Source organism: Cervus canadensis, chromosome 7, assembly GCF_019320065.1.
Source record: "Cervus canadensis isolate Bull #8, Minnesota chromosome 7, ASM1932006v1, whole genome shotgun sequence".
Taxonomy (NCBI): domain Eukaryota; kingdom Metazoa; phylum Chordata; class Mammalia; order Artiodactyla; family Cervidae; genus Cervus; species Cervus canadensis.
This window is the reverse complement of record NC_057392.1, coordinates 89,035,302-89,056,202: the sequence shown is the minus strand read 5'-3', so window position 1 is coordinate 89,056,202 and position 20,901 is coordinate 89,035,302. Positions and strand designations below refer to the sequence as shown.

The following is a 20,901-nucleotide window of genomic DNA, read 5'->3' as shown; positions in this document are numbered from 1 at the left end:
TAAAGTTCACCAAGCAACATAGTAAGCAAGTACAAAGAGAGCAGGAAATCACCATGACCCCTACAGAGTTGGGAAAGAATGCTCTTCTTTTCAGAGGTTACTAGTGTCAGCAGAAAGAAAAAGAAATGGTCTTTATGGTCAGCAGGTACTCCCATCTTTGAGGAGTTTCCATTAATGAGTAATGCAGACACACACTGGACACGAGGAAGAGAGAAAGGAGGCCCAAGTGAATCCAGAGAGATAATTTGTTTAATTTTTCCTGTCTTGCCTTTAAAATCCAATAATTTTATTTCATTATGCCTCACATTACTTTTTCTTGAGTTACTTCACTGTTTAAGTCCTTCAGTTAAAAAAAAATGTGATAGCAATAAATATCCTTGTTTCAAATCCTTTCTGGTTTCTTTTTACCTGCTGGCACTTCTTTCAGGGATTATTTTGGCTTTTTGGAAGAAAGTTTCTTAATGTTTCTTATGAATCTACTCGTGACAAACTATCTTGGCTCTGTCTTTATTTTAGCCCCTTTAAGCATATTTTATTTCATGTATAGAATTTTATATTGTTTTTTTTATCTACAGTACTTTTCAGGTACCAAAAAGGCTTCCCAGGAGGCTCAGTGGTGAAGAATCTACCTGCTAAGGCAGGAGTCGGGGGTTTGATTCCTGGGTCAGTAAGATCCCCTGTAGAAGGAAATGGCAACCCACTCCAATATTCTTGCCCAGGGAAATCCGTGGAGAGAGGAGTGTTTGGGATCTCAAAGAGCTGGAGATGACTTGGCTACTGAGCATGCACACACTTTTCACTACTGTTTTATTTGTCTTCTGGTGTCTGTTACATGGTATATAATATCCATTATTCGTGTTGTTTTCCTTAATAATATGATGTGTCCCCCTACCCCTGGCATTGGTTTCCTTTAATATTTGTGAAATTTCTATTGCTATTTCTTCCCACAAATTTAATGGGTTAAGGCAGTGGAAATATTTCAAAATTTCGTGGGTCTTACAAGGTAAGGATTGGTTCAGCCCTTAGAGTTTTATTGCTTAAATCAACATCTTGATGAGTGCTATTAGCTTTTCAAGCTTGGAGCCTTCTTCCAGGATGTTTTAGGTTCTAAAGTCTAGAATTTAGTTCTTCATGGTTATAGGACTTAGAAACCCGATTTCTTGCAGGTGGTTTGGCTGGGAGCCACTCAGTTTTTAGTCTGCCCACATTGCTTAACATTTGGGCTTCAGGCTTCCCTGGTGCCTCAGCTGGTTAAGATTCTGCCTGCAATGCAGGGAACCTGGGTTTGATCACTGGGTCAGGAAAATCCCTTGGAAAAGGGATACCCACTCCAGTATTCTTGCCTGGAGAAGTCCATGGACAGAGGAGCCTGGCAGGCTACAGTCCACAGGATCGCAGAGTTGGACACGACTGAGTGACTAACACACACCTTACTCATGTCGGGAATTGAAAGTCTGAGGTGAACTGATTTGGAGCCTTCATTACATTTGCAAAAATTTCTTCATAGCAATACTTGGAAAGTTGTTTGATTGCATAACTGAGGTAAGGTGTTTGTTCACCAGTAACCAAAAACCTTAGGTAGCCGTCTTAGAATTTTGTCTTCCTCTTTGATTTTCAGCAATTACAACTATAGTGTGCCTATATGTCATTTCTTTTATATTTATATTGTTCAGTTCACTGAGCTTTTTGACTTGTGGGCTCATGACTTTCATGAATTTTAGAAATTTTTCATCCAACATATTTTCCAGTTTGCTTCTTCCCTATTTTTATTTCCAGTCCTTATTACACTTATATTAGACCATTTGATATTGTACACATGCCTAATTTATACTGGCATATCTCTAAGTTCTTTTCTTAGTCTACTCAATTGATCCTTAATTTCAGACATTGTATTTTTTATAGTGGAATGACATTTTATATTCCTTAGGTTTACCTGTGATGAATTCAACACCTTTCTCCATTTCTCCATTTTATCTAATTTCTTTAACATATTTAAAAGTTATTTTAACCTCTATTTGTTGTTTTTAATTCTAAAATCAGAGTTGTCTGTGGGTCTTCTTTACTGCATTGTGTGTGTATACTAGTCATTGCATTTAAAAGAATCTTTGAAATTAAAGTGATTTTTTATTTTTAAAAAAAGATAGGACACACCCTTACCCATATTTTGTAGCAAGTGGGAGGGCTGATTACTTCAAACCAATCAGAAGTTGATTTGAGCTATGGCTATGTGGCATGTTTAATTCATTTCAGTTCACATCTGATTTCTACAGTTTGAAGCTCAGCTTTGTTCCGTGTGCTTGGCAGACACCCCCTTCCAGTCAAAATTTGGCATATGACCCTGAGAGACGCTGAGAAATGTGTCTGTTTTCAGTCTGCTTACCACCCTCTCTCACCACCACACAAATGAGGGGGAAATCAACAACCGAAGAAAACTATTTCTTCACTGAAGCTCTTTCATGTATCAATCAAACATATAAATTCATGTCTTTATCAAGAGTCCCTTTTATTAGTGTAAGAGCTTAGGTTCCAAGGGTTTCCCTGATAGCTCAGTTGGTAAAGAATCTGTGTGCAATGCAGGAGACCCCGGTTCAATTCATGGGTTCAGGAAGATCCCCTGGAAAAGGGATAGGCTACCCACTTCAGTATTCTTGGGCTTCTCTTAGAGCTCAACTGGTAATGAATCCACCTGCAATGCGGGAGACCTGGGTTCTATCTCTGGGTTGGGAAGATCCCCTGAAGAAGGGAAAGGATACCCACTCCAGTATTCTGACCTAGAAAATTCTATGACCCAAAGGGTTGGACATGACTGAGCGACTTTCACTTTTACTTTAGGTTCCAAAATGCAGACAGTAGAAGAAATTATAATATTTTCCATTTTCTGACAGCATGTTCTATCATTTAGAAATTAAGAGAAAAAGAGCTAACCATGGGGAGAAGGCAAGGCCAATGAGGTTTCAAGTAAGGTAGAGAAGATGGGGATGGAACACTGTACAAAATTAGACTGATACTTCAAAATGTTGACTTTTCCATTATGCTTTTCTGTATATTGGATTGTTCATATATAGCTTCCTTCCAGCCTTCTTATCATTTGCCACCCATGTGGTTCTTATTCCTCAACTTTTTTAGAATAATAATCTTAATTCCTTTCAGTCTGGTGCTTAGATAGATAATAAAGCAGGGTTGTATTGAGAAATGATGGCATAGGGATAATGCAGCAATTATAGTAAAAGTGATGACTTCTGCTGCAAAGTGAATGAAGAAACAGGGGAGACCCCAAATAAACTAGTCTGTGACAAAATTCCCAAAACATGGTCTTAGGAAAAATGGAAATCAGGAAGTTTGCATAAGCTCCACCGAGGAATGGACATATGCAAGAATTTGCTCAGTTTTCTTACCATTTTGCCCAATACAGAGTTTAGCAAATATAAACAGATAATAAATATTTGGTTAAATGAATATCTCCTTTTTGCATGATTGCTCAACTAAATAGGTTGAAAATTTGCATTCTTAATGTAAGCATGCACTTTATAAATATTTCTGAGCTTGTTGAATTAATTCTGGAACTTGCTTAAGAATACCATGTTCTTATCTTCTTGTCTAAGGATCAGTAGACCAAAGTGGATTTTAGTTTTGTAGTAATCTATGACAAAGGCATTAGCCTTGAGAGTAACTAAATATTGCCTGACATTGTTTTTAATTAAACTCTTCACAGTAATCTTTACAAAATATTAATAGAAGAAACAGACATCATGGTTTATCATGTGTTCTGTTTAAACTCATAATAAAATTTGTTGTGCTGAGTCAATGATGGTGTCACAGGGTGAAAGAGCTTCTACCAGCATTTAAAAATCTTTGCTACTCTGTCTACAGATTTGATGAAAGATATTGTGAACTGTATTTCAGATAGAGTAACTGTTGAACTAGTTACTGTCGTCACTGTTAATCTTGCAACTGATTACATTTCAAGTAATATGATCACGTTAGCAGGAGCCTGTCAAGTATCTTTGTCCACCTACCAAGCATTTTAGTATATATAGGGCCACATTATATTATTACTGCAGAGGGGTTGTGAAAAGAATATCATTATGGGGTACAAAACTCTGTGCTTTGGACTGACTTGTATCCTCTTTGCTTATTATATTTATACACCAATACCAGAAAACATTGAAGAACCCTGGAAAGTAAGGACCACTGATGCTGCTATAAAAATAACTTCACTTATGGTAAGTTTTTCTTTTCCAGGTGATTGGGATGCCTTGTTACAAGAACATGTAAGCTTTCTTTCAATTAGCATTTTGAAAGAGACTTCAGTTTTCTTTTGGGATAAATGAGCCAAATATTATTAATCTGTTTAATTGAATAAATCATTATGAAGCCCATTTGAATCTGTACAAAACTTGGGGAAGTAAAATTTCTGCTTATAAAATAAACAAGATGCCCACAAGAATTCCAAGACCATACTTTGAAAACCACTCTGTTGTCTACCTTCAATCTTAAATTGCTGGTTTTCAGATTTTTTTGTGACAGTGCCAGAATTTGAACTAAGTTCTACCCCACTGAAAATATGACACTCTCCTCTCAAATCATGCTGCTACCTGGAGGCCTTATAAATGATATGAACAATAGAAAGTCTGAGGGAAAATGCATCAACAGATGAAAAATAACCAGAGCAGTGCATGGTACCTGGGAAGTGGCTGTCTATTGTGCTACCCAGAGGAGATGACAGATCTGTCAAACTAGATCCCAAGGTATCTCCTGCCCAAAGTCCAAAGTATGCCAAATCACCCCTTGGCCTTAATGCTTCCTTTCATTGCAAAGCCTTCACCTTTTCATTCGGTGGATATTAGAGAAAAACAAGTAAGTGCCAGCCCTACGGAGAAACTGCCATGTTATTTTCTGAACAGCTTATATATCTTAAACTTCAGAGTTACTACTACAGAGTTTATTACTCTGGCTCATCAATGTTAGTATATCCTGAAAACATGCAACTTTAAAATTCCACTTTTAATTATCAAATGCAAAACAGAATTAAACTATTGTTCATCCAAAGTAGAACCAACATTTGTATTTGCTTATAGGTGCATTTTACGTGTATATGTGTGAACTATGCTAGCAATTCATCAGTTTCTACTTATTTGTGTAATAATCATTTTGTTACTGCCATGACTGAGATTTTTAACATATGTCATGAAAGCAAACATCACAGTTCTTGATAAAAGATATGGAAAAATATAAGTTACACATTCATTTTATTGACAGCAGGAGAAGAAAGAGAGAGCATTAATTTTAAAAGCAGCCAATCATTCCTTGAAAGAGTCTACTTCATCCTTTTATGGCTCAGTTTTTTTCAATTGCAAAGTGAGAAGTCTATAAGCACATTTCAGAGTTACTATGAGAATAAGGGAGCAGGTGTTCCAAGATAGCTTGCAGTGATATCTAAAATGGTATTAACATGAATAACTGTTTTTTATTCAATAGAGTTCTAGTCAGTATCTACTCCAAGATAGGATCTATGAGAAATGAGGGGCCAAAAGTAAAAAAATGTTGATTTTAAAGTGATATATCTGCTAAATTGAAATTATCTTCACTGTGATTATCTTCATCCAGCTGTGAAAATATTTGAGAATATTTTCTATACATGTTGTTAATGAAAAAAGCTAAGAATTATTGAGCACTTGTGGTGTAGCCTACCCTACTTTAAGTTCATTAAAAGTATGACTTAACACTTAAAACTGTGCTTTGAACAAGTCAATAATTTTTACCCTTACTTTACAATGAGGAAAGCAAGACATAAGAAATAAGTAATCCAAAGACATAGAGTTAATAAATTTTAGAACTGGAGATCAAACCCAGACAATCTATATTCATACTCTACCTCTTTTTATCGTTTTGCCAACTTTTAACTTTCCATGCAGTTAAATTTCAGTCTTTTGATTACATAGTCCTATGTAGTTTAATGGAGAAGGCAATGGCACCCCACTCCAGTACTCTTGCCTGGAAAACCCCATGGCCGGAGGAGCCTGGTGGACTGCAGTCCATGGGGTCGCTGAGAGTCAGACACGACTGGGAAACTTCACTTTCACGCATTGGAGAAGGAAATGGCAACCCACTCCAGTGTTCTTGCCTGGAGAGTCCCAGGGACGGTGGAGCCTGGTGGGCTGCCGTCTATGGGGTCGCACAGAGCCGGACATGACTGAAGCGACTTAGCAGCAGCAGCAGCAGCATATAGTTTAATATAGGTAGAGATTCATGCAACCACTAAGCTAATCAAGACATGAAAACATAATCCCCCAAATCACGCTTGTGCTGCCCTTTCTGGGCTTCCCTGCTGGCTCTGTGGTGAAGAATCTGCAGTAAACTCTTCCCCACCCTAAATTCAAGGTAACCACGGATCACTATAAGTCTGTATACTTTGCCTTTTCCATAATATCATATAAATGAGTTCATACTGCATGTGGATTTTGAAGCCAGCTTAATGCATTTCACTGAGCATAATGCATTTGAGAGTAATCCACTCACTGAGTATCATAATTTCAATCCTTTCTAAAGCTGTGTAGTACTCCATTATGTGGGTATATCATGATTTGTTCTCAATAAACAGTTGAAAGATATTTAGGTTGTTCCCACTTTGGAGATAACATGAACAAAAATTTTAATTTCTGTTGAGTCAGTATCTAGAGCTAGATGTGCTGGGTCATATTTTAAATGTATACTTAAATTTATAGGAAATTGCCCCAATTTTTTTTTCCAAAGAAGCTATACAACTTTGCATTCAGACCAGCAATATATGAAAGTTTTACTTGGTCTAAGTCCTTACTAGCATTTAATATTTTAAGTTTTTCTTTAAAAACCATTCTAATAAGTGTGTCAAAATATCTGATTGTGGCATATATTTTCACTTCCTTAGAGATTACAGGTATTGGGTAACTTTTCATGTATTTATTTGTTATTCCATGTTTTTTTGTGGTGACATCTGTGTTTAATCTTTTCTCCATTTGAAAAAAAAAGGTTCTTCATTTTGCTATTGTTGATTATTGTGAATTCTTTGCATTTGGGATGAGGTCATTTAACAGATACTTAATTTGCAAATATTTTCTCCCAATCTTGAACTTCTCATTTTGTTTTCTTGAGTTATACAGCAAAAGCCTTTATATTTTGTTGAAGTCCTTTTTATCTTTTTCTACAGAAATCTTTTGTTTTTTGATATTGTCTGTGTGTGCGTGTGTGTGTGTGTGTGTATGTGTGTGGGTGTGAGACCAGTTGTGTCTAAGCCTTTGCAACCCCGTGGACTGTAGCCTGCCAGACTCCTCTGTCCATGGAATTTTCCAGGCAAGAATACCAGAGTTGGTTGCCATTTCCTCCTCCAGAGAACCTTTCCAACCCAGAAACGGAACCCGCCTCTCCTGCATCTCCTGAGTTGGCAGGTGGATTTTTTATCACTGGCCCACCTGGGAAGTCTTTAAGCCTCTTAAGAACTTTTTAACCTAGCATAAAATCACAAAGATTTTCTCCTATGATATCTTCTAAGAGGTTTGTCGTTTTACTTTTTTTGCATTTAGGTATTGGATCCTTTATGAGTTAATTTCTATGTAAAGTGTGAGGAATTGATGAAGGTACCTTTTTTTGCATATGGATGTCCAATTGCTCCAACACCATTTGTTGAAACATCTTTCTTCACTGAATTGCTTTGTGTCTGTGTCAGAAATATACTGGACATATTTGTATGTTTATTTCTGAACTGACTCTGTGTTCTTCCCTTAATTTGTGAGTCCAGTCTTTCACCAATAATACACGTATTATCTATTCTATCTTCTCAGGAGTCTTGGAATAAGGTTCTATGAGTCCACCAATCTTATTCTTCAATATCCAAATTGCTTTGACTATATAATTAATGATCCTTTCCATGGACAAGTTTAAATTTAGCTTATTGGTGACTAAAAATTCTGATGAAATTTTGCCAGAGATTATAAACTCTCTGAAATTTTAAATGAATAAGTAATGAAATGAAATTAAAATATTTAGAATTTGCATACAGAGAAGTATAAAATCTTGTTACTCAGTTAATTTTTATGATAAAATTTTACAACTTACATTTAAGAAACAGGTAGACCAAAATAAGTTGCATGTAAACTGATAAAAGTTAAATGAATGAGACTACTCTTAGTTTAAAAACACTACATACTTGAGATTTATTTGGGAGCAACTCTAGTTTATGTATTAGGCTGTACAATAAGGCCTCTAAAGTATTATTATATTTTTTTCTTCTTTTTTGAGTGCATATTTATTTGCATTTGATGGTACTAAAAATCAAAATGTTTAGTGTTTTAATTTGTTTTTGTTTGTTTTGACAGGCTACATTATTGGAAAAAATAGGTCTTAAAAGATTTGATGAATTGTTTTCCATGTTAATGAAACTGGACTACACACTACCAATTTCAGATGAAAACGTTACAGTGATGGATATAACCTTTAGTGATATTCCAGTACGTTTGTACTTGCCTAAGAGGAAGTCAGCAAGCCAGAGACCAGCTGTAATTTTTGTTCATGGTGGTGCCTTTGTTTTGGGAAGTTGTAGTAAGTGCTTTTTATATAAGCAAATATGAGTGAGCATGTGTGTTTGTGTGTATTGCACATTACAGGTATTTATATTAGAATACATTGTGGTATATATCTAATTAGCAGAGTGTTGATAAGTTTGTAAGTATGTATATGTATCATTCGTGGTTCATATATAGGTCTTCATATACTTCTTGGCAAATCTTAAAAATATAAGATTATTATAAAAATTATTATCAAATAAAGTTACACTGACAATGTAAAATGGGAAATTCATTTTGAACTTCAAATGGAAAAATAAAATAAAACCAAGGAATTAGATCCTCCCATCAAGTCTATTCCCATCTGATGTTTGCAAATGATTCTAAGAAGTACAATGGAATAGCTAAGAAAATTAGAGTCACACACATTCTCACAGGCACAAACTCAAACATGCTCAGACATATCACATAGAGTTCACATACACACCTATACACACAGTTGCTTTTATACTCTTGATATTATTGATTCACCACATAGCATTGAATACAGAGGATATTGTATTAAGGCAATTCAGAATGTAAGACGCAAATAATGACTCCTTTCCTCAAAAAGCCTATAGCCTAAGTCATTATACCCAGGATTTTGACTTTGTGATCTGTTTAACGTTTCAAAACAACCACAGATGCTACTCTCGTCGGGTGGGAGGTCCACCTTTATTTGATTGGTAATCACATTCTTAGGGTGGCTAACACTGTCACAGTTTTACAGAGAAGGTCGCTAGAATGGTTCAGTAACTTGTTCCAAGCCCTATTATTAGCAAGTGGTAGAACTTGTGGCCACATCTAGGCCTATCAGCAGGATCCACAGGCTTAACCCTAACATCACTGGTGAGCAGCCCCATTCTACCAACCGTCAAGGTGGCTTAAAGACGCTGTTTCTTGTGTGTATTTAGTTTCTATCCTTCATGTCAATGTCACTTCCAAACACTCGGTGCTCTTTCAAGTCTCTCAGTTCATCCTCTCTCAATTACCAAGGATGTCTATCCAAATTCAGAATGTTCCACTCCCCCTCTCCATAAGTACCTTATGTGTCCTTAACAATTATTAGCACTGTTTTAATCTTTAATTTCACTTCTTTCTACTTATATCCTACAAGATGCACTTTAATCTTTTGGTAAAATGTAATCTCTATTTTTGTCTGGGATCATATTTTCTCATATTGTTTGGCGTTTAATCCATATTTCTCTTTCCTCTGTCTAGAAATGTGTCCTCTCCAGTGACACCTAAGCATGTTTCAACCTCTTCTACCTTGATCTTCCTTGCTTTGGAATCTCTCTCTCTCTTTGTAGTCCTCTATCACTCTCTTTATATTTCTCAGGCTCACTTTCATACACTGTGGAATCCATTTTCCCCTTCTCAATAATTCTTTACACTGTGTAATTTGAGAATGACCACTCCTCTTTTTTCACTGAAACTCTCTAATCATAAGTACATTTCTATCACATTTCACACGTGTAGGTGGTTTTCCATTGCTCTTTATTTACAGAGTACACTTTCAAATTATTTTTTTTCATTTCAGAATTAGCAGCTTTGGACCTCCTGAATAGACAGACGGCAAAGAATCTTGGTGCTGTCGTTGTGGGAGTGGAGTAAGAGCATGATATACATTTTTTTTTTTTTTTAATGATCTTTTGCCTTCATGACATAGTTTTAAAAGAAGGCACCCAAGCCTCCGAAAGGACAGGGATCTTAGGGATTTTTTGGTTTATGTTAGTAACTTTTATTAGTGTTACATTATCCACTCTTCCCCAAAGGGGCCTGAAAGTGAAAGTGAAAGCATTCAATTGTGTCCAACTCTTTGTGACCCCATGGACTGTAGCCTACCAGGGTCCTCCGTCCATGGGATTTTCCAGGCAAGAATACTGGAGTGGGTTGCCATTGCCTTCTCCAGGAGACCTTCCTGACCCAGGGATTGAACCCAGGTCTCCTGCATTGTAGGATTGTAGGCAGCTGCTTTACCATCTGAGCCACCAGGGAATTATACAAAGGGGTCTGCTGCTGCTGCTGCTAAGTCGCTTCAGTCGTGTCCAACTCTGTGTGACCTCATAGACAGCAGCCTACCAGGCTCCGCCATCCCTAGGATTCTCCAGGCAAGAACACTGGAGTGGGTTGCCATTTCCTTCTCCAGCAAAGGGGCCTAGTTTCCCTTTAATCTCTGTCATTAGACAGACCTCTGGGAGGCACCACAGGCTGAACATTTTTGGCAATACCACTATGATATTTTCTAGAAATGCCTAGGTGCTTAATTATCCATTACACATTTGGGATGCTGAGGGGTTTTTTGTTTTCTTGAGTTGGTGATAAAAAATAAATTTTATAAATATTCTTTTTTAAAATTAAACTGCAGTTGATTTCAGAGAAGGGCATGGCAACCCACTCCAGTATTCTTGTCTGGAGGATCCCATGGACAGAGGAGTCTGGTGGGCTATAGCAGAGTGATTAGTTATGCACAGTTTTTCAGATTATTTTCCATTATAGGTTATTATAAGATGTCAGTTATATAGATATTCTTTTGGAGGAGCATCAGATGAAAATGTTGGAACCATCTGGGAGTTTATAGTCATTCTCAAAATGAGAGAACATAAGTGCTCATGATTTTTGCCCAAATTTCCAACAATATGCAGCAAAGACTAGGAAATGTCATCCTTTATGGCCTATTTAGACATTCTCTGTACTCCATCTTCAGGATGAATTTTTCCCCCATTTCCCCCATCAATTAAGTAGTACAGAAATTTTCTTAGAGACTTCTAGCCCAATAGTGAATAGAGAATATGGTGGAATTTCTTGGTACGTAAGAACTTAAGTAGATTGAATATAACATACAAGTGAAACCAGTGCTGTCCTGCTCATCATTGCTGCCTTAGAGCAACAGGAAACCTAGATGTTTTCAGAGACACTTCTATAATAATTAGAATATTCTCCCTTTCACTCAATAATTTTAACCTAATGTACCATTTTATTATCTTCAGTTCAGTTCAGTCGCTCAGTCATGTCCGACTCTTTGTGACCCCATGAATCGCAGCACGCCAGGCCTCCCTGTCCATCACCAACTCCCGGAGTTTACTCAAACTCATGTCCATCGAGTCAGTGATGCCATCCAGCCATCTCATCCTCTGTCATCCCCTTCTCCTCCTGCCCCCAATCCCTCCCAGCATCAGGGTCTTTCCCAATGAGTCAACTCTTTATTATCTTAGGTACTTTTAAATGGTAATATGTATTGTACCTATCTTAAGAATTCCATCAGTTATTTCTGATATTTATTTTTTTAATCCTGAAGAGCTTTTAAAGTAGCAGTATATTTTGATATGTTCTTTAGTTTATACTATATTTAAAATATATTTCAGATATTTTAGATGTAGATTGTTGTTGTTCAGTCTCCCAGTCGCATCTGACACAGTTGCAACCCCATGGACTGCAGCATTCCAGGCCTTCTTGTCCTTTACCAACTTCTGGTAAGATAGATTACAGTCGGGCAAAACTGCAAGGGTTATCTGTCCAGAATGTAATGGTTAGTGTTGATATTATTAACTTACCAATTCAAATTTATAGTAAGATTACCAGTATAAGTAGAAATAAAAAAAAGTAAGACAACCCAATAGAATTTGCCCCAATATTAGATGAATAAACTAGAGAGATATACATATAGTTGTTCACATTAACAGATGCTCTAATAATTTGCCTTAAAATGATTTTGACAGTTGTTACACAAGATCACTTACTGTACTTCAATATAAAATTTCAAAACTTTTCTTTTGAATTATGTTTGCAGGTCATATGTAAGCTCATACTCATGTATTCACCTTATGATATAAGTTTTGATAACAGAACATGCTATTTTATAGAATTTTTACCTAAATAAATTTCTAACATAAGACTTCTACAAATCATTCATTCTCAGATTTGCTGCTTTGAAAATCTAGTGTGCACTCTTAACATGGTTGGGAAAATATTTGCTACCAACTGCATTTGAGAATCTAATAAATGCTACAGAGAGATCATCTCCCCTATTGATTGCACATTTGCTGAAAAATCTATATACAGTGTTCTGACGATGAAGACATAATCTTTATCTCTCTCAAGTCCCCATAGAATAGGACATTTGAAAAAAGCTTTATCCAAAAATCTACATTTTATTTGAAAAACAAGTTAGTAGTAAGTCTAGGTATGATTGCTGAAAGTCAAGGAAATGAAAGATTCAAAACAGGGTCAATTTTCTTCTCTGGACCTATTGATTGTATTGAGAGATACCTCAATAAATGCAACTGAAGTTTAATCATGTCTGCTTTTCTTTCTTTCTTTTTTTTCTTTGTCTGAAGTTACAGATTAGGTCATCAATATCAATTTCCTGTTGCCCATGAAGATGTCGTTTCTGTGGTCAAATTCTTTCTACAAGATAAGATTCTTGCAAAATATGGAGTGGATCCCGCTCGAGTCTGTATTTCAGGTGATAGTGCTGGGGGTTTAATTGCAGCGGCAGTGGCTCAGCTGGTATGTCTTATGTCTTATGTGTTATACTTATTTATGACGCGTACACGTGCTACAACTCCATCACAAAGTATCGTTTTCTTTTTGTTGGAATGCTTTTAACAGACTTCTATTTTAAACTGCTAAATGGAAAAACCAACAACAAAGAAACCTGTCCTTTTACAGGACTTTACCTTTAGACAATGTGGCTCTAAAAGCATTGAAGGAAAAAAAATATCCTTATTGTTATAGCCACGCTTTCCGGGAAACAGACTCACTCAGAAGGACAATGCAGATAGTGGAGTGCAGTTTATTACACCGGCGGGCCCAAGGCAGAGTCTCCTCTTAGCCAAGGACCCCGTCCAGCATTTGTGAAAATCTTTTATACCCCATGCGTACGTGTCTAAACCCACCACCTACCCCATGTGTACGTGTCTAAACCCACCACCTACCCCATGTGTACGTGTCTAAACCCACCGCCTACCCCATGTGTACGTGTCCAAACAGTCAATAGTCAATAAGCCCGCAGTTACATTCCAACCAGTTAATAATCGATAAGCCTGTGATTACATCCTGATAGATACGAAAAAAAGTTTATGACCTGTCCGGAGACAGGGGTGATTATGGTATGCTTCCTCTTAGGCAATGAGTAGCCTGGATGTGATCTTCAAGGTTCCCCTGTCTGGAGGGGGTCTTATCCTTCCATTGCCGTCCCCACAGGCACTAAGCAGAGAGTTCAGAGTCCGCTGGAGAGGCAGCCGAGCACGGCCAGCACGGACAGGCCTGAGATGGAGTCCAGGCCCTATGAATTCCTTCTTCATTATAAATAAGCCTCCTAATTTAATCACCAATTTTGAGGGAAATAAAACAATGTCTAGGAACCATTTTTAACGTGATAAACAGATTTGTTCTCTGTTGGTCCTTTAATGGACCGGAACCTGGTGGTCTGGAGTCGATAATAAGAAAGAGAGAGAAAGAGGCCGATATCCCCTGGTTTGCGCGGAAAGTCAATAGAGTCGTATTCTTAGGGTTTGTGCTGCTGCACGTGGGCACCAGGCGCCCTCTCGAGTGGGTGAAGGCACAGTGCGCCTTCTGGAGAGGGTGTTAGAAACCCGGGCAAGCAAGTGAGCTCAGCGGGCCTCCGCGCTCCAAGGAATTAGCCAGAAATAGAGAGAGAGAAAGAAAGAATAGAAAGAAAGACATGGGGACCCACGCTCTGATGGAGCAAAGGTGTTTTAATAAACATGGTGTGGGTACATACACTGTCTTACAAGGTGGTTATTCTCAGCAAAGATAAAGATTAAAATTCCAGACTTACAAAACATAAGAAGATCCCTATCAAAGAGAGAGTTGCAAACAATCACCTTTTCATAAGAAGGAAGAGGGTACTTATCACTGTAATGAGAAATGCCTGGATTCCTCAGCCCTGGGAAAGGGATGCCTCTCCTCTTAATTCCTGAATATTCAGGAATCAGTAAGGGCCAGAGGGTTCCTGACAGATCCAAAAACAGCACACAGGAAGCCTTTTGTTAAATGCTTCCTGACAGTTCTCCTTGCTGCTGTTTGTCGCTTCAGTTGTGTTCGACTCTTTGCGACCCTGTGGACCTTCACCCTCCAGGCTCCTCTGTCTGTGGGATTCTCTAGGCAAAAGTACTTGAGTGGGTTGCTATACCCTCCTCCAGGGGATCTTCCAGACCCAGGGGTTGAACTCGGGTCTCCTGCATTGCAAGCAAATTCTTTATCACTGAGCTACCAGGGAAGCCCATTGTTCTCTTCAAGTAAACTGTAAAGTCTACCAAGCACTTGGGATTACTGTAGTTCATGTATTTCAGTGGAATGTGAGCAGGTAACATTTGGGCCACATGTCATGCTTGTATGGAAGAATCACTATAGTAATAAAAAAGAAAAATGGCCATTTTTACAACGTTCAAACCCTTGCTGCAGTTCGTTGTTCAGTTACCAAATCATCTCTGACCCTTCTTGACCCCATGGCCTGCAGTACACCAGGTCTTCTTGTCCCTCACTATGTACCAGAGTTTGCCCAAATTCATGTCCATTGCATCGGTGATGCCATCCAACCATCTCATCCTCTGTCACCCTCTTCTTCTGCCTTCAGTCTTTGCCAGCATCAGGTTTTTTTCCAGTGTGTTGGCTGTTTATATCATGTGGCCAAAGTATTGAAGCTTCAGTATTTAGGGTTGATTTCCTTTGGGATTGACTGATTTGATCTTCTTGCTGTCCAAGGGACTCTCAAGAGGCTTCTCCAGCACCACAGTTGGAAAACATCAATGATTCGGTGCTTTGCCTTCTTTATGAAAAAATCCTTGCTATGTGCAATTAAATAATAGCAGTCCACAATAACTAATACATTTGAAAAAGGAATTCAGTAGAATATATACTTATTACTTCCAAAGCCAATTTTTTGGAACAAAACTGACATAATAAGAGGGATGCTGCTGCTAAGTCATTTCAGTCGTGTCTGACTGTTTGCGACCGCATAGATGGCAGCCCACCAGGCTCCTCCATCCCTGAGATTCTCCAGGCAAGAACACTGGAGTGGGTTGCCATTTCCTTCTCCAATGCATGAAAGTGAAAAGTGAAAGTGAAGTCGTTCAGTCATGTCCGACTCTTCACGACCCCATGGACTGCAGCCCACCAGGCTCCTCTGCCCATGGGATTTTCCAGGCAAGAGTACTGGAGTGGGTTTCCATTGCCCTCTCCAGTAAGAGGGATACCTATCTCTAAAACCAGCAGGATCTTCTAACTCCTCTTGTAGGATCACTATTGCTACTAGCCTGGGAAGGTATTGGTCTCTCCGTCTCATTTTTGTTTATGTGTGTGCAGTTGTTCTTCTATTCTGCTTATGAGATGAGCCAGCTGGTTTAGGAAATAATCCATCTGAGGGCACAGGGGTGTGATCAAGAGCATTCGAGAGATTATGTTAGAGAAATTTGTCTTTCCTCATTTTCTGCTTTGGAATTGTGGCACCCACTATGCCTTGGGTGTGCAGTTTCAGTTGGTTGGCTAACTGAACCCCTTGTGAGGTTCCACTGGGATTATTTTCAATTAATTCTCTCATTTGGTATGTCAGCGACTTTGGTGAGGGCCTAACTTTAAGAAAGACCCTCCAGATATTGAAATTTTCATGTGGAGTGGCAGCTGGTGTATTTACTTCTATTGATGTCATTGTTAAGAAGGTTGATCTGTGTCTAGGTAGTTGCTCCTCAGAGGTTAATTGTAGGTTTTCTCCTAGAGAGCATAGGAGTAAAAGAAAGGGTAAGAGAAATTTATGATAGCTCTTCTCACCCCATAGCTGAAATCTCAGGCTCTCTTATCTCTGTAAGAAAGAGAATCTCCAAATACATGCTGCCTGAAGGCGAGTTGTATATTAGGAATATTTCCTTTAACTTGATAGAGTTCCTTTTGAATTTAGATAATGTGAATTTGGATATTGATATCCTGTTGCTGTATTCATTTTCTCTTCTCACTTAGGTCACTTTAGGTCAAAAATGGTTTTCAATATAGATAGCTTTTCCTCTTTCCTAGGAATCACATAATTAATTTTTTGTTTGGTGGTTCCCTGGTGACTCAGTTGGTAAAGAGTCTGCCTGCAATTGGGACACCTCAGTTCAATCCCTGGGTTGGGAATGTCTCCTGGAGAAGGAAATGACAACCCACTCCAGCATTCTTGCCTGGAGAATTCCATGGACAGAAGAGCCTGATGGGCTACAGTCCTTGGGGTCACAAAGAGTCAGACATGACTGAGTGACTAACTTTACCTTACATATATGAATAAATACATGTGTGTATATGTGTGAATCATTACTTTAGTGATGAAAGTGGGATGACACATTTTAATGCCCTGTACAGTATAAATATGATGAAAATAATTACTAGGAACTATATCATTTTTATAATTATTTACATCATCACAGCTGATATGATTGGAATGAAGGCTGCCACTCCTGTAGTTTTGAAGCCTTTGATTCATTCACATTTTATTATATATATTTTTCAGATACAGAATGATCCAGAATTCAAAAATAAGCTGAAAGCACAAGCTTTAATTTACCCCAGCTTACAGGTCATTGATATCGCCATTCCTTCTCAAAGAGAAAATGAACATGGTCTAATTCTGTCAAAGAAACTGGGAATAGAACTTGCATGCCTGTATTTGACTCAGGATAAAGCACTCCCCCAGGCAATGATGAAAAATCAACACATGCCTCATGGTTCAAGGCATCTGTTCAAGTTGGTTAACTGGAGTATCTTCCTTCCTGAGAAGTATAAGAAGAACCATGTATATACAGAACCAATTCTTGGAAGACTTAATCCTTCGTATTCAGCACTTTTGGATAGTAGGTTATCACCCTTGGCAGTCAATGATTCCCAGTTGCAAAATTTGCCCTTAACTTACATCCTCACCTGTCAATATGATCTTATAAGAGATGATGGACTTATGTATGTCTCACGACTTCAAAATGTTGGAGTTAAAGTTTCTCATGACCATATGGAGGATGGAATCCATGGAGCTTTATCATTCATGGCTTCACCAATTAATTTACAGCTAGGCATTAGAATAAAAGATAAGTATATTAATTGGCTAGAAGAAAATCTATAAATAATACATATAGCTCGCTAATCAGTTATAGTATAAAGGATATATTTTGAGATTTGTGAGTTTAAGGGACAATATCATGATTTTAGCTTTGGATAAATTTAGGTTTAAATCAAAGCAAAATAACTATGTATCTTGGAAAAAATTAGTTTACCTAATCTTAAATCCTGCTACAGTGAAGACTTCTACTATATTTATCCTAATATATATCATTTATTCTCCCTGACACATGGCAAATATTCACCAATCATAGTAAAGTATAAAAACAAAGTATGATTATAGGCAAAATATACACAATAGTTTCAAGACAGTGACAGGAATGATAGTGGTAAGTGAGGATAAGTTTTAAGAAAAACAAAAACTTGCAGTTTTCCTTAGGCAGTTTTCTTTAGATAGGGTTGCTATCTTCAAGTCATTTTGTCAGTTAATCATTCATACATTGATTTTGTGCACTCTGTAGACTGTTAGTTTTCTTTCGTTCATTTAATACACAAGTCTGCTCCCAGGCATGTGATTGTTGTTCAGGTGCTAACTCATGCCCGCTTTTTGCCATCCCATGTACTGCGGCACGCCAGGTTTCCCTGCCCTTCACAATCGCCCACAGTTTACGCAAATTCATGTCCATTGAGTTGGTGATGTTATCTAACCTACTTATCCTCTCCCGCCTTCTCTTTCTGCCTTCAATCTTTTCCAGCATCTGGGACATTTCCTATAAGTCAGCTCATCACATCAGGTGGCCAAAGTATTGGAGTTTCAGCTTCAGTTAATCAGTCCTTTCAATGAACATTCAGGATGGATTTCCTTTTGTTTTGTCTGGTTTGACCTCCTTGCAGTCCAAGGGACTCCCAAGAGTCTTCTCCAGCATCACAGTTTGAAAGCATAACTCTTCAGCACTCAGCCTTCTTTGTGGTCCAACTCTCACATTTGTACATCACTACTGGAAAAGCCATAGCTTTGATTATATGAACCTTTGTTGGCAAAGGATATCTTTTTAATACACTGTCTAGGTTGGTCATAACTTTCCTCCTGAGGAGCAAGCATCTTCTAATTTCATGGCTGCAGTTACCATCTGCAGTGATTTTGGAGCCCAAGAAAAGAAATTTGTCACTGCCTCTACTTTCCCCCCCCCTTTTATTTGCCATGAAGTAATGGGACCAGGTGCCTTGATTTTAGTTTTTTGAATGTTGCATTTTAAGCCAACTTTTTCACTCTCCTCTTTCATCTTCATCAAGAAGCTCTTTTTTTCCTTTTCACTTTCTGCCATTCCAGTGGTATCATCTATATATCCAAAGTTGTTGATATTTCTCCCAGCAATCTAGATTCCAGCTTCTGATTCACCCAGCTTGACATTTTGAATAATGTACACTGCATATAAGTTTAATAAGCACAGTGACAATATACAGCCTTGTCATACTCCTTTCCCAATTTGAATCAGCTAGTTCTTCCATGTAACGTTCTAATTCTTGCTTCTTGACCTGCATACGGATTTTCTTAGGAGACAGGTAAAGAGGTCTGATATTCCCATCTCTTCAAGAATTTTCCAGTTTTTTCGTGAGCCACACAGTCAAAGGCTTTGGCATAGTCAATGAAATAGAAGTAGATGTTTTCTGAAATTCCCTTGCTTTTCATATGATCCCTACTTTCTTCAATTTAAGCCTGAATTTTGCAATAAGGAACTGATGATCTGAGCCACAATCAGCTCTAGGGCTTGTTTTTACTGACTGTAAAGAGCTTGTCCATTTTCTGCTGTAAAAATTATGATCAATCTGACTTCAGTATTGACTATTTGGGATGTCTATGTGTAGAGTTATCTTTTGTTACTGGAAAAGGGTGTTTGCTATGACTAGTGTTTTCTCTTGAGAAAACTCTGTTAGCCTTTGCCCTACTTCATTTTGTACTCCAAGGCCAAACTTGCCTGTTACTCCAGGTATCTCTTGACTTCCTAATTTTACATCCCAAATCCCCATGAAGAAAAGGACATCTTTTTTTGGTATTAGTTCTAGAAGGTCTTTTAGGTCTTCATAGAGCCATTCAACTTCATCTTCTTTGGCATCAGTGACTGGGTATAGACTTGGATTACTGTGATGCTGAATAGTTTGTCTTGGAAACTAACAGATCATTCTGTCATTTTAGAGACTGCACCCAAGTACTGCATTTTGGGCTCTTGTTGACTATGAAGGCTACTCCATTTCTTCTATGGGATTCTTGCACACAAAAGTAGATATAATGATGTTCTGAATTAAATTTTCCCATACCTGTCCATTTTAGTTCACTGATTCCTAAGATGTTGATGTTCATTCTTGCCATCTCCTGCTTGACCACGTTCAACTTACCATGATTCGTGGGCCTGACAATCCAAGTTCCTATATAATATTGTTTCTTACAGCATTGGGTTTCACTTTTATTATGAGACACGTCCACAACTGCCTGTCATTTCTGCTTTTGCCCAACTGCTTCTTCCTTTCAGTAGCTATTAGTAATTGCCCTCCACTCTTCCCCAGTGGCACATTGGATACCCTCTGACCTTGGTGGGGTGGGGTGGGTCAAATTCTGGTGTCATACCTTTTCTCCTTTTTATGCTGTTCATGGGGTTCTCAGAGCAAGAATACAGGAGTTGCTTGCCATTCCCTCCTCCAGGGGACCACATTTTGTCAGAACTCTCCTTTATGACTCATCTATTTTGGATGGTCCTGCATGGCATGGCTCATAGTGTCAGTGAGTTATGCAAGACCCTTTGCCATGACAAGGCTGTGATCCAAGAAAGGGGCTTTCAGGCATATTGCTATATAAAAGGCCAACATCTGCATCTAAAGTTAAATATTTAATTCTTACTTCAGTCAGTTCAGTTCAGTCGCTCAGTTGTGTCCGACTCCTTGCAACTCCATGAATCACAGCACGTCAGGTCTCCCTGTCCATCACCAACTCCTGGAGTTTACTCAAACTCATGTCCATTGAGTCAGTGATGCCATCCAGCCATCTCATCCTCTGTCGGCCCTTCTCCTCCTGCCCCCAATCCCTCCCAGCATCAGGGTTTTTCCAATTAGTCAACTCTTCGCATGAGGTGGCCAAAGTATTGGACTTTCAGCTTCAGCATCAGTCCTTCCAATGAACACCCAGGACTGATCTCCCTTAGGATGGACTGGTTGGATCTCCTTGCAGTCCAAGGGACTCTCAAGAGTATTCTCCAACACCATGGTTCAAAAGCATCAATTCTTCGGCACT

At 38.3% G+C, this 20,901-nt stretch overlaps 1 protein-coding gene across 2 annotated transcripts; it reads left to right on the top strand.

Annotated features, from left to right (window-relative positions):
- The first annotated feature begins 4,065 nt into the window (after positions 1 to 4,065).
- Positions 4,066 to 18,186, top strand: LOC122445030 (arylacetamide deacetylase-like 2). Of its 2 annotated transcripts, XM_043473996.1 has the most exons (7): positions 4,086 to 4,223; positions 7,368 to 7,530; positions 8,352 to 8,574; positions 10,117 to 10,186; positions 11,942 to 12,049; positions 12,914 to 13,085; positions 17,080 to 18,186. In XM_043473996.1, the coding sequence occupies exons 3-7, from the start codon at positions 8,403 to 8,405 to the stop codon at positions 17,680 to 17,682; spliced, it is 1,125 nt and encodes a 374-aa protein (XP_043329931.1). In that variant the 5' UTR covers positions 4,086 to 4,223; positions 7,368 to 7,530; positions 8,352 to 8,402; the 3' UTR covers positions 17,683 to 18,186. The 2 variants fall into 2 exon arrangements, with proteins under 2 accessions (XP_043329930.1, XP_043329931.1); XM_043473995.1 differs by lacking the exons at positions 7,368 to 7,530; positions 11,942 to 12,049 and having other exon boundaries at positions 4,066 to 4,223.
- The last annotated feature ends 2,715 nt before the right edge of the window (positions 18,187 to 20,901 follow it).

Excerpts from the sequence above, each read along its gene's own strand:
- LOC122445030 (XM_043473995.1), top strand. The coding sequence starts at position 4,086 with ATGGGGTACAAAACTCTGTGCTTTGGACTGACTTGTATCCTCTTTGCT. Across the intron at positions 4,224-8,351 it reads TAAAAATAACTTCACTTATG|GCTACATTATTGGAAAAAAT; the intron begins GTAAGTTTTTCT and ends TTGTTTTGACAG. Across the intron at positions 13,086-17,079 it reads CAGCGGCAGTGGCTCAGCTG|ATACAGAATGATCCAGAATT; the intron begins GTATGTCTTATG and ends TATATTTTTCAG.